General features: G+C 42.2%; 1 protein-coding gene across 1 annotated transcript in view; it reads left to right on the forward strand.

The window, feature by feature from the left end:
* Nucleotides 1–14,211, forward strand: part of LOC137525992 (guanylate-binding protein 3-like) — a 199,690-nt gene that overhangs the window by 98,836 nt on the left and 86,643 nt on the right. Inside the window, exons 3-4 of the mRNA XM_068247202.1 lie at nucleotides 5,977–6,081; nucleotides 9,676–9,780. Coding sequence (XP_068103303.1) covers nucleotides 5,977–6,081; nucleotides 9,676–9,780 — 210 coding nt within the window. The remainder of the gene's footprint in view (nucleotides 1–5,976; nucleotides 6,082–9,675; nucleotides 9,781–14,211) is intronic.

Genomic DNA, 14,211 nt, shown 5'->3' on the forward strand with positions numbered 1-14,211 from the left:
ACTCACGGTTTTGGGCCCGTAAAATGCCAGGGCAGTATAGGAACCCCACAAGTGACCCCATTTTAGAAAAAAGACACCCCAAGGTATTCTGTTAGGTGTATGACGAGTTAATAGAAGATTTTATTTTTTGTCAACAGTTAGCGGAAATTGATTTTTATTGTTTTTTTCACAAAGTGTCATTTTTCACTAACTTGTGACAAAAAATAAAATCTTCTATGAACTCACCATACACCTAACGGAATACCTTGGGGTGTCTTCTTTCTAAAATGGGGTCACTTGTGGGGTTCCTATACTGCCCTGGCATTTTAGGGGCCCTAAACCGTGTGGAGTAGTCTAGAAAACAAATGCCTCAAAATGACCTGTGAATAGGACGTTGGGCCCCTTAGCGCACCTAGGCTGCAAAAAAGTGTCACACATGTGGTATTGCCGTACTCAGGAGAAGTAGTATAATGTGTTTTGTGGTGTATTTTTACACATACCCATGCTGGGTGGGAGAAAACTCTCTGTAAATGGACAATTGTGTTTAAAAAAAAATCAAAAATGTGTCATTTACAGAGATATTTCTCCCACCCAGCATGGTTACAGTGGTGTGAAAAACTATTTGCCCCCTTCCTGATTTCTTATTCTTTTGCATGTTTGTCACACTTAAATGTTTCTGCTCATCAAAAACCGTTAACTATTAGTCAAACATAACATAATTGAACACAAAATGCAGTTTTAAATGATGGTTTTTATTATTTAGTGAGAAAAAAAACTCAAAACCTACATGGAGCTGTGTGAAAAAGAAATTGCCCCCTGAACCTAATAACTGGTTGGGCCACCCTTAGCAGCAATAACTGCAATCAAGCATTTGCGATAACTTGCAACGAGTCTTTTACAGCGCTCTGGAGTAATTTTGGCCCACTCGTCTTTGCAGCATTGTTGTAATTCAGCTTTATTTGAGGGTTTTCTAGCATGAACCGCCTTTTTAAGGTCATGCCACAACATCTCAATAGGATTCAGGTCAGGACTTTGACTAGGCCACTCCAAAGTCTTCATTTTGTTTTTCTTCAGCCATTCAGAGGTGGATTTGCTGGTGTGTTTTGTCCTGCTTCAGCACCCAAGATCGCTTCAGCTTGAGTTGACAAACAGATGGCCGGCCATTCTCCTTCAGGATTTTTTGGTAGACAGTAGAATTCATGGTTCCATCTATCACAGCAAGCCTTCCAGGTCCTGAAGCAGCAAAACAACCCCAGACCATCACACTATCACCACCATATTTTACTGTTGGTATGATGTTCTTTTGCTGAAATGCTGTGTTACTTCTACGCCAGATGTAACGGGACACACACCTTCCAAAAAGTTCAACTTTTGTCTCGTCGGTCCATAAGGTATTTTCCCAAAAGTCTTGGCAATCATTGAGATGTTTTTTAGCAAAATTGAGACGAGCCTTAATGTTCTTTCTGCTTAAAAGTGGTTTGCGCCTTGGATATCTGCTATGCAGGCGGTTTTTGCCCAGTCTCTTTCTTATGGTGGAGTCGTGAACACTGACCTTAATTGAGGCAAGTGAGGCCTGCAGTTCTTTAGATGTTGTCCTGGGGTCTTTTGTGGCCTCTCGGATGAGTTTTCTCTGCGCTCTTGGGGTAATATTGGTCGGCCAGCCACTCCTGGGGAGGTTCTTAACTGTTCCATGTTTTTGCCATTTGTGGATAATGGCTCTCACTGTGGTTTGCTGGAGTCCCAAAGCTTTAGAAATGGCTTTATAACCTTTACCAGAATGATAGATCTCAATTACAGTACTTTTGTTCTCATTTGTTCCTGAATTTCTTTGGATCTTGGCATGATGTCTAGCTTTTGAGGTGCTTTTGGTCTACTTCTCTGTGTCAGATAGCTTCTATTTAAGTGATTTCTTGATTGAAACAGGTGTGGCAGTAATCAGGCCTGGGGGTGACTACAGAAATTGAACTCAGGTGTGATAAACCACAGTTAAGTTATTTTTTAACAAAGGGGGGCAATCACTTTTTCACACGGGGCCATGTAGATTTGGAGTTTATTTTCTCACTAAATAATAAAAACCATCATTTAAAACTGCATTTTATGTTCAATTATGTCTTCTTTGACTGATAGTTAACGTTTTTTGATGAACAGAAACATTTAAGTGTGACAAACATGCAAAAGAATAAGAAATCAGGAGGGGGGCAAATAGTTTTTCACACCACTGTATATGTAAAAATACACCACAAAACACATTATACTACTTCTCCTGAGTATGGCGATACCACATGTGTGACACTTTTTTGCACCCTAACTGCGCTAAGGGGCCCAAAGTCCAATGAGTACCTTTAGGATTTCAAGGGTCATTTTGCGGCATTTGTTTTCTAGACTACTCCTCACGGTTTAGGGCCCCTAAAATGCCAGGGCAGTATAGGAACCCCACAAGTGACCCCATTTTAGAAAGAAGACACCCCAAGATATTCTGTTAGGTGTATGATGAGTTTATAGAAGATTTTATTGTTTGTCACAAGTTAACGGAAATTGATTTGTATTGTTTTTTTTCACAAAGTGTCATTTTCCGCTAACTTGTGACAAAAAAAAATCTTCTATGAACTCACCATACTCCTAACAGAATACCTTGGGGTGTCTTCTTTCTAAAATGGGGTCACTTGTAGGGTTCCTATACTGCCCTGGCATTTTAGGGGCCCTAAACCGTGAGGAGTAGTCTAGAATCCAAATGCCTCAAAATGACCTGTGAATAGGACGTTAGGCCCCTTAGCGCACCTAGGTTGCAAAAAAGTGTCACACATGTGGTATCGCCGTACTCAGAAGAAGTAGTATAATGTGTTTTGGGGTGTATTTTTATACATACCCATGCTGGGTGGGAGAAATCTCTCTGTAAATGGACAATTGTGTTTAAAAAAAATCAAACAATTGTCATTTACATAGATATTTCTCCCACCCAGCATCTGTATGTGTAAAAATACACCACAAAACACATTATACTACTTCTTCTGAGTACGGCGGTACCACATGTGTGGCATTTTTTTGCATCCTAAGTGCGCTAAGGGGCCCAAAGTCCAATGAGTACCTTTAGGATTTCACAGGTCATTTTGCGACATTTGGTTTCAAGACTACTCCGAGTCCTCACGGTTTAGGGCCCCTAAAATGCCAGCACAGTATAGGAACCCCACAAATGACCCCATTTTAGAAAGAAGACACCCCAAGGTATTCCGTTAGGAGTATGGTGAGTTCATAGAAGATTTTATTTGTTGTCACAAGTTAGCGGAAAATGACACTTTGTGAAAAAAACACAATTAAAATCAATTTCCGCTAACTTGTGACAAAAAATAAAATCTTCTATGAACTCACCATGCCTCTCACTGAATACTTTGGGATGTCTTCTTTCCAAAATGGGGTCATTTATACTATCCTGGAATTTTAGCACCTCATGAAACATGACAGGTGCTCAGAAAAGTCAGAGATGCTGGAAAATGGGAAAATTCACTTTTGGCACCATAGTTTGTAAACGCTATAACTTTTACCCAATCCAATAAATATACACTGAATGTTTTTTTTTATCAAAGACATGTAGCAGAATAACTTTCGCGCTCGAATGTATAGGAAATTTTACTTTATTTGAAAAATGTCAGCACAGAAAGTTAAAAAAGTCATTTTTTTGAGAAAATTCATGTCTTTTTTGATGAATATAATAAAAACTAAAACTCGCAGCAGCAATCAAATAGCACCAAAAGAAAGCTGTATTAGTGACAAGAAAAGGTGGTAAAATTCATTTAGGTGGTAGGTTGTATGACCGAGCAATAAACCGTGAAAGCTGCAGTGGTCTGAATGGAAAAAAAGGCTCTGGTCCTTAAGGGGCAAAAAGACTGTGGTCCTCAAGTGGTTAAACAATACCAGTTGCTTGGCAGACCTGCTGATCTTTCTGGTCGGTAGGGTCTAAATCACACACCTGAAATATGCATGCAGCTAACCTTGTCAGATTTGTCATAAATATCTGATTTGCATGCTTGTTCAGGGTCTATGGCTTATAGTATTAGAGGCAGAGGATCGGCAGGGTAGTCTTACTTATTTCATAGAGACTGTTACATTCTGGTATTTGTGTGTGCGTGTGTATTCTGATTGCGTGATGGGGTTACTATGTACAGAAAGGTTAGACAGGATGCTATTGATTGTAGGGGTGTGTGTGTGTGGGGGGGGAGGAGTGCAATTTTAGTATTTGCCAATTGCCATGGGTGCTGTCTTACCTAGATATGCCACTGCTTGAAGGAGGTGGAACAACCTCATTATCTCTTCCACTTCCTCCACCTCATATCACTATTTCTTCACAAACTTCCATTGATACTCTGTCTCAGGAGGTCAGTGCAAGCTTGTCTTCCAGTAGCAAGGAAGTACCAGATTCTAGCCACAGGTTTTGTGGAGTCAGACAACACTTGTCATCGCTTGCCACCCAGGGGTCGACAACTGAGGCACCTCATCCGGGGCACCTCGGCATAGATTTGGGGCCCTAGCTCCAGATCTTTACCACTTGCAACTTGCTTGCTTGTGTGGTTTACTAATACTGTGCTCTGCATTCAATGTTAGTTGCAAAACACCTGCAATAAGCCCTAGTGTGCGCTCAGTTTTAAAGAAAGGGTGTACTGTCAATTTTTAATTTTAAAAGTTCCACTTAAATCCAACATTGTACAGGGTTTAAAATGCATTTCTCTGCAACAAATGTAAAATCTATTTTCTCAAAAGTTAAAAGGTGTTTACATTTTTTTTACATGTTTTCACTTTTAACTCTGACATACATGGCAAATCTGGTGACAGAGAGCATACAGTGACTTCACAATGACCCACATGCTGCTCTAATATGACATGGCATTGGTTTAAAATGCATTTTCTTGCCTAAACTCTAATGGTCCTTTTCCACTAGTAAATGATGCAAATGCGGCTAGCTATCTGCATCGCATCACTTCCGCCGCCGGCCGCATCACTTCCGCAAGTCAATTGAGGAGATGGCATGCGGCTGCGGGCGGATGCGGCCGTGCGATAATCTGCAGCATGCTGCAGATTCTCGGATCACTCCGCACCACTCTGCACAACATGCACGTAGTGGAAACTCTTCCATTGCCCTGCATGTGTTTCAGGACACCAGCGGTGCGATGCGGCTGTAGCCGCATCGCACTGCTCCTAGTGGAAATGGTCCTTAAATCAATTTTCTCAAAAACTATAATGTTTGGTGTTCATATCATGTGTGGAGTAGGGATGGTCAATGAGATTAAAATAATTTTGAGTTGATGCAGCATTATGCACCAATCAAATCCTGCTGAGCTAAAATTTGATTGGTCTATTTTCAAGCTGCATATATTTGCATACAAAGTTTGCATAATCCTGCATTGACTCAAAATTATTTGCATCTTATTGACCATGTTGACCACTCATAGTGAACTGCTACATGAACTTCAATGTATGATGAAATCTGGCTGCAATTTCACAAAATGTTTGCAAGTGAAAATTAGCAAGATTTGCTATGAAATTAAGTTCCTAAATTTGGTCTGTTTATCCCTAATCAGTTATTAGATTTGTAAATCTCTGTGTAAGACCTGAACGATCTCCCCTGTGCCTCAGTTTTCACCCCATGTGGCACATCCCTGCTCAGCCTTGGCATATTTTATACATCATCCCAGTACTCATTTATTCACAGAATTTGAAGGCAACCTGAAATGAGAGGTATATGGGTTGGGGATTCATTCTAGACAGGGGCTTAATCCAGGGGCATGGCACCCCCAGGACCAATGGCACTCCAGGTAATGGCCTGGAATGCCTTTGCCTAAAAATAGCCCTGCTCACTTGTGTAAATAAACCAGTTCTGTCTTTCCACACATTCCGGTAGTCAGTTACTGTATGTTATAATAATAGTAAATAGAGTTTTGGGGAATATTTTCCGCTTGCCATTGTTAAACTATTACTCATTTAATGAATTAATGGCTATCTCTTTAGGCGAACAACCTTCTTGGCAAACTTCAAACTCATTAGGACAGGAACACTCCTCTGGACAAATAGACAAACTCAAGGATCGTTTTCAGTCATTTGAAAAATATGGAGGTAGGTCTCTGGGTATCAAATATCTTACCATGTAGTTCTGTGTATAGATGATGATAAATCTATGATACCAATGTACTCTGCATGATAAGACGGCTTTTGGAATTTACTACATCTAGTCACCAGATGGGAATGGAGGAAGTTTTTCATTCTACTTTACACAGGCTTAGTATGATGGTCGGAATCATCCTCTTGGCTGGTTATACTGTATTTACAGTAAGTAAGTTACTTGAAACCCATATAGGGTGATACGTATCACGTGAGCACCAATGACGTCCACTGACTGATCTCCCGTACTTCTGTTCTCCTCCTAGATAACCTCCCTACTGGTGTCTTACCTCACGTAGAAAACTATGCATCATGAATGTCGGATTCCCAATGTGGATGATTTGCTGCCTTGCTAACTGAGCCCTTTGCTTAAGTTCAGAGGGCATAGCATATGTAGGAGTGTTGCTGTGTGGTGCACATAATGAGGATCAGCGCTGCAGTCATTGTTATAGAGAAGCAAGAGAGTTCATAACGCTCTACCCCCTGACATCATACCAGTCGGTGCAGGATCAGGCAAGCCAGGCCCCAGCAGGACAAATGTAGAAGAAAGGATCCGCAAACCAAGACAGGTTGAAGTGAAAAAGGCTTGAAAAATTTATTTGAAAAAATCCACAAGATATGCAATAAAAACAGGATCAACTGACGCGTATCGGGCCTACCATCTGCCCTTAGTCATAGTTGACTTTCAAATAAATTTTTCAAGCCTTTTTCACTTCAACCTGTCTTGGTTTGCGGATCCTTTCTTCTACATTGTTATAGAGACATGCATATCCTATAGAATTTTTTGTATGACTAGATTATTTCCATGGAGCAATTGAATAATATTTTTGTACCCCATCCTACTCAAGACCCATTCATCATTCAAAGTGTGGTTCTCTATCATAGATATTCCTGCTTTTACTTATAAAGACTGCAGCACATTGACATGTATGATAGATCAGATGACAAACTGATAAGAGCTGACAGTTAAGGATGACTGAGCACAGTTTTGAGAAAAACAAAACTTTACTCACCATAGTGCAAGTGGGAAGCTGGGGTAGAGATAACTACCCCCCCCCCCCCCAACTACCCCCTACTCCCATAACTAGAGAGAGTTAACCTATCTGTCTTGCTGCCAGAATGTTTAAGGCCACTCTTTAGGTAAGTATCTTTAGGTATTTGTACCCGAGATTCGACTCGAGTACGCTTTAAAGATGCTTTTGCAAAATATTTCTACAGTATATTCTATTCCATAATTCTATATTCTATTCTATGTATACTAATTATATATTAGTGTAGAGGGGAAATTAGTGGTGCCCTATTGTGTTGTTGACATTGTGATGGCATGTGTTCAGGTTTGGTTTAAGCTATGGCTATGGCGTCTGCATTGTTTTACCTCCTTACCCCTCCCACTCCATTGTGTGCTATGCCTTTGTACCTCCTCCCCCCCTCAACAGCAACAGAAAGCATTGCTCAGCTGAAGCCTAGAGACAAATCTTTATTCACTTATGTACAAGACTGTCTACTAAGGGTCTGGGACCTAGTGATGGCAGGCGAACAGTTCCTGGTGAACAGTCATCATTCGCCCATTTGTGTTTTAACGCAAGTTTTTTGTGTCCCGAAAATTCAAGTAGTAACTAAGCTTTCAGCTATGAAGCCTTTGTCAGATGAAGACTGCATAGCTAAAAGCTTGCTGCTTTTCTTCAAAGTTAACCAATACATGGTATCATCCTGATTTGAAACTTCTCGCTTTTATGGTGACTTTTAAAACACATAAACGGTACAAGATGTACATTTGCCCAAGAGTAAAAAGCACTATAAATTACTTTTTTTCCTATGAAGCTATCACTTACAGTAGTAAATATAAATCTTTAAAGGAGTTATCAGGCAAAAAAAAAAAAATAGTTTAAACTTACCTGGGGCTTCTACCAGCACCATGCAGCCATCTTGTGCCCTCATAGTCACTCACTGCTGCTGTGGTCCCCCTCCATCAGCTAGTTTAGTTTTATACGCGTTAGTGGTTTAACGCATACGTAAAAATGTGCGTGTTAATGTACCTGCACCAGCGGGAATGCATAAAAATGTATGCAATGCGGCCCGCCGACCCTTAGGTCGGCAAAAACTAAACTAGCTGACGGAGGGGGACCTGAGCAGCAGTGAGTAACTACAAGGGCACAGGATGGCTGCATGGGGCTGGTAGAAGCCCCAGGTAAGTGAAACTCATTTTTCTTTTGCCTGATAACTCCTTTAAGCCCTGAACCTCTTATTCACAGGTTTTGAGCTAGTCAATCTTTCCTTGGTTTCTTTCTATTTTTCAAAGCACTCCCTGGCAAAGATTTATGCAAAGATCTTGGCCAGGCCTGTTTACTCTCTTGCACACTATTCTGTTGGACTGTTTCACTACCATTGAGTAAGTTCTTTTTTTTAAAAACAATATAAACCCTGAGAATCCTCCAAGAGGGGATGGACTAGTCACAATCTGTTGGTAAGAGATTTAGAGCTGTTATATTTATAACAGAGTATCCAGATAGCTTATGGTGACCCAGAACCACTATTAGAGTACACGGGCCATACCCTATTGCTGAACTCACCCTTGCTAAGTGCTGGTGAGTTGTTAAATTAATGTAATTTAACACCCCCTCTTGGGCACTAAACATCTGACTTGGGCGATATAATCGCCCAGCAAGTTCTTTACACCCTATCCAATTGTCCTTTTCATGCCTCCGGGAAGCAATGCTTTCTGTCACACATAAGCGTTAGCTTAGACCAGCAAAGAGCAGATCTAAACCAGGTAATGCATGTCATCGCTGCTGCATCTGGGGGTCTCCTTTCATAATGAGATCCCCAGAGCTTCCCAACAGGCCACCTGCACATCCCGAAAGCCTCCCGCAGCTGTGCCATCACCCCTGATTAATGACCCTAGTCACCCTACCACCAAAAACATCTGCCACCTCTCGCTGCAAGACCCGATACTGTAATTACAGTATATCTATCTCCCAATTGGTCCACTGTCTGGACCATTTTCATTGGCTCAGACGATTAACCAATGGGGTGCCCCAGGGGGAGCATCAAAGATGCTCTGCCGGGGCACCGATAAACAGTAATTACAGTAATAGATAAACTATAATAACAGCGTTGGAAATTGCGACGAGAAGTGTGTGTGGGGGGGGGGGGGGGGGTTAGCAGCGTTAGGATAATTAATCAGGGGTGATGGCACGGCTGCGGGGGTTTGGATGATGTGTGGACAATCGACGATGAGGAGCTCCTGGGGTAAAAAGGAAAAATTATATTTCACATTTTCCACAAATTCATTCCTTTGGCCATTTTGCAAAGATACAATGTATTTTCGTTAATATTCTCTCAAAATCGTAAATAGAATTTTCAATGTAAAAAAGGGGAAAATTTGCACGCAATACTAGTGACAGGTAGATATGAAAAACATAATTTTAGTAAATTTTACTATGGGACACATGTACATCTTATATGCATGTCTATATGTGTTTAAAGTTTTACATTTTCTTATCACAGTTCCCCTGTAATACTTTCATTATTTGATGGGTTTTGCTTTAGGTAATCTACCAGTAGCTCTTCTACCATATTCACCTGAACACAATGCCACAAATGACCGAAGAAGAAAACCCAGCTATTTTTCATTGCCAAAAAATCCTCTTGAAGGTACGTCTTAGATTACAAGCTAACTTGCCATGTACATGTGTGAATGCAGGACAATAAATGTATGACACCAGTATATAAGATGCCTGGTAACATATAATACGTTAAGTCACCAGGTGGGAATGGAAAATGGGGAAGTGCTACATTCTACATTCTATTTAGGGCCAGTCCACAATCGCTCCGGGATTGCGATTTGTGGGCATAATCTTGCGACTCAGCATGACTTGCGCTTGTGATTCCCCAAAACGCTGCATGCAGCACGTTTGCGATTGATCAAAATCACAACTGCTACAGTGTGAATGTATCCATAGGGATACATTGTCGCAGTGTTTTGCTGATCGCCGGCAATCAGCAAAGTGCTGAAGAATCGCCTCAATGGCTATCATTGATAAAGTATTACCACATTCGGTAATGCAGAAAACAGCTGACTTTACTGAGCACTTAGCAAAATGTCAATTCATAAAAGCAGTTACCGCATGAAACGGTGAAATTACCGAGCAATGAGGTAAATTACCGACTTGTGCGGTAATTACCTCAACACGTCAGTAAATGTCAATTCATTAAGATTAGAACAAACAGTAATGGCACAGAACACACTGCCTGCTTTGAAGTGGTGATAAGAGAGCGATAAGAGAGAAGTCTATTCGGGACTGTGTGATGTTAATGGAGACTCACAAGCAGAAGCAGTGAGATCTCCCCCCAGGCAGCAGCAGAGTGACCGGAGCAAATAAGGTTCCCCCTGAATACCTTGGGCTGTGTTTAACCTCTTGGGTTCCTGTTTTTAAGCTGGAGGTGAACACCACAAAGCATGGTATGCGTAAAGTTTCTTGAAGTTCTTCTACGTGGTTGCAATTAAACATATTGTTAAAGGAGTCATCAGGCAAGGTATATTAAAATGAGTGGTACTTAATAGGGGCTTCCTCCAGCTCCAAGCTCCCAGGACGTCCAGCGGCGCAGCTCTGCCCGCAGCCGTTCGCCGCAGGTCCGTCCCGGTCCCCGGCGATGACGTCAGAGCGACCTCCTGGTGTGTGAGCGGCGCTGTCAATCACCGCCTCGTGGACCGGAGCGGACCTGCGGCGAACGGCTGTGGGCAGAGCTGCGGCGCTGGACGTCCTGGGAGCTTGGAGCTGGAGGAAGCCCCCGGTAAGTACCACTCATTTTAATATACTTTGCCTGATGACTCCTTTAACTAGTTCCCCGCCCGCGTACAGTATATCTACGCTCCTTTGGACTTCACTTCCCCGCCCGGAGCGTAGATATACGCACCCCCCGCCGCTACCGCCGCTGCCGCCGCTGTCCGCGCTCCCGCTCGCACTCCCACTGGTAACCACGCCGCTGCCCGCTCGCCCGGAGATCAATAAATGGGAAAATACATTCCCGTTCGTTGATCTCTGCCCCCAGCAATGATCGGCTGCTTTCCGCTGAGCAGCTCGATCATTGTAAAAGAGAAAAAAAATCCCAGCCTCTTTATACTTCCTCCGAGCGTCCGGAAGGACGCTTGGAGGTCGCATTACTGTTGCCATCTTGTGGCCAAATAGTAAAACTACACCCTACACTATTTTTCACATACACATACATTACTTATACAGAAAAAAATTAACTCATTACCTCCCACACTCCCCATTTTTTTTTTTTTTTGTAATTAAAAAAAAATAAAAAATTTACAATTAAAAAAAATACATAAATAGTTACCTTAGGGACTGAACTTTTTAAATATTTATGTCAGGAGGGTACAACACTGTTACTTTATAAACTATGGGCTTGTAATTAGGGATGGACGCAAAACTGAAAAAAATGCACCTTTATTTCCAAATAAAATATTGGCGCCAAACATTGTGATAGGGACATAATTTAAATGGTTTTATAACCGGGATAAAAGGGCAAATACATTTCATGGATTTTAATGACAGTAGCATGCATTATTTAAAAACTATAATGGCGGAAAACTGAAAAATAATGTTTTTTTTCCCAAATGTTTTCCTATTTTCCCATTAAAACACATTTAGAATAAAATAATTCTTGGCATAATGTCCCACCTAAAGAAAGCCTAATTGGTGGCGAAAAAAACAAGATATAGTTCATTTCATTGCGATAAGTAATGATAAAGTTATAGGGGAATGAATGTAAGGAGCGCTGAAAGGTGAAAATTGCTCGGATGCTGAAGGGGTAAAACCCCTCAGTTGGGAAGTGGTTAAGAAAGACTAATAGACCGATTCAGAGCAGATTCAGGGCAAGCAGAGGCAGTATAACAAAACATGCATATCTAAAGGGAATTTGGGATGCCTCTTTTATTGTAATGCTGTCTATGCACGGAGAACAGCAATGTAACAACAGGCAGCTATTCTTCTGATGTTACTGCCAGTTTACTTCGGTAAATCCCCGCACTTCTGTCGTAGCTGTGAAAATGTTTTATGAATTAGCACACTAAAGTCTAAAATACCAAATGCAGTATTTTTCTGACCAGAGTTTTTTTTACTGCACAGTCTTTTATGAATGATAGCAAATGTGAACCAGCCCTTAGACTCAGTGCAATAGTGGAAAACTTACTCTAGGGGGAGTCTGGAATCTGTAGATTATACAGCATGAAGTGAGCAACTGACCAATATTTTTAGATCTCACCCTACGCATGACCCAGAAGCCTTATACACTTATGCCTCACTACATAAACTACACTGACAACCCTTCTACCCACCAAACAAACCAAGGAACTCTTTCTTTCTTTTTTTTTTTTATAAACAGCCATGACTGACACCACTCACCTACACTCACTCCTGAAAGAACACTACATACTCCAAAATGTTCGCTGGAGTGATACTTTAATAATCAGCCACAGCTGAACCAAAATTATCAAACAACATTTTATATTGAACATATTATTAACACAAAACCAATAACCAACATAAACAGTGCATCCAACATAAGGTGCTCGAAGAAAAACTGCATCCCCCTCTGCTGTTAGGTGGTGACCGAGGAGCCCCTCCCACAAATTAAGACCATCCCACTGAGCATGAAACCAGACCCCCAACTGTGTTACCGGGCCAGGGAGTTCCATGGGCTTACATGCAGTGTTCCGCCTTTGAAATCTTAACTACCCAATACCTTAAACTCCGAATCTCATCCAATGTTCTTGATCATAGCCCCAATTTATCACTTTGACCTCTCAGTCCCTTTATTTGCCACCTCTCCTAGTAGAAGGTAACTGCCGCCGCAGCTGTGACATCTGAAAAATAAAAACATACATTAGGAACAGCCCCAAACATGAAGCCTAACTGTAACGATCGGTGGGCGCAGAGAGTATCTGATTACCGGTGATCTGCAGTATCACCGGAAATACAGATATATACCAGATTATAAGTGATCTGCAGTCTCACCGATAATCCGATATACAAACTAACCTCTGTTCACCTGAGTAGAGTGTAGTGTTTGGTGTAACTGTAACACTTAGAGGACAAGGCCTCAATGCAGCAAGGAGTACTGCACAGATTCCTTCCGCAGACCTGAGCTCTCCAAGACGGGAGGAGTCAGACTGACAGTAGGAAGGTATATCTGAAAGTGACCCTCAGGAGGAAGGATCGCTAACAGAGCGAGGAACCGCCTCTAACGGTAAGGTCGGTTCTCGAGGTCGGACAAGCCAAGTCGTAAACACACAGACAGATAAAGTACAAGATCAGCAGACAAAGGCAGAGTCAAAGTACAGGCAGGGTTCGGCAACGGGGTATCAGATATATCGGGGTACAAAATCAGGAGGCAGAAACAGAGTCTAGGAGCGAGCCGGGGTTCGGCAACAGAGTATCAGAAATAACGAGGTACAAGATCAGAGTTCAGAAGGGTAGTCAAGGCAGGCAAAAGTCATAACAGATAATCACAATCAAACTAGTACTTTAGCTATCAACAGAATCTAGCTAAGTGTAGGATTACAGCTCCAGCTGGTCCCGGCACACTTGCGGATCTGACTACGGATCTGGGTGCTCCCACGTGTGTGATCGCACGCCAGACAAAGAGCAAGTGAACAACCAGCAGTATATATACTCTAGGACCTTTCCAGGACCTCCCTAATTGCTGGTCCAATGGGAGCAGTGGAATTTGTCAGCTGACCCAGCTGGTCAGCCGACTCCCTTCTAACAGCTATTTAAACTCTGCCTCTGTGCTCGCGCGCGTGTAAGTCTGAATCTTGGTGGACTATCAGTCCCAGCCACACCAGTACTGTCTTGCAATGTATCCAGTGAACTGAGTGCGGGAGCCGCCTCCAATGCGGATTCCGCCGCTCTGCCTAAGCGGCATGCGGCGTTTTTTCCGCATTGTGACGCCATGCTGGACGCGGAAACAGCCGCCTCGCCTTGAGAGACAGCGGCTTTTCCGCGTTTCATCACAGTACCCCCCCCCCGAGGAGTGGACTCCGGACAACTCCTACCAGGCTTCTCGGGGTGTAAGGCA

The sequence above is a fragment of the Hyperolius riggenbachi genome, chromosome 7, assembly GCF_040937935.1.
Source record: "Hyperolius riggenbachi isolate aHypRig1 chromosome 7, aHypRig1.pri, whole genome shotgun sequence".
Lineage (NCBI taxonomy): Eukaryota > Metazoa > Chordata > Amphibia > Anura > Hyperoliidae > Hyperolius > Hyperolius riggenbachi.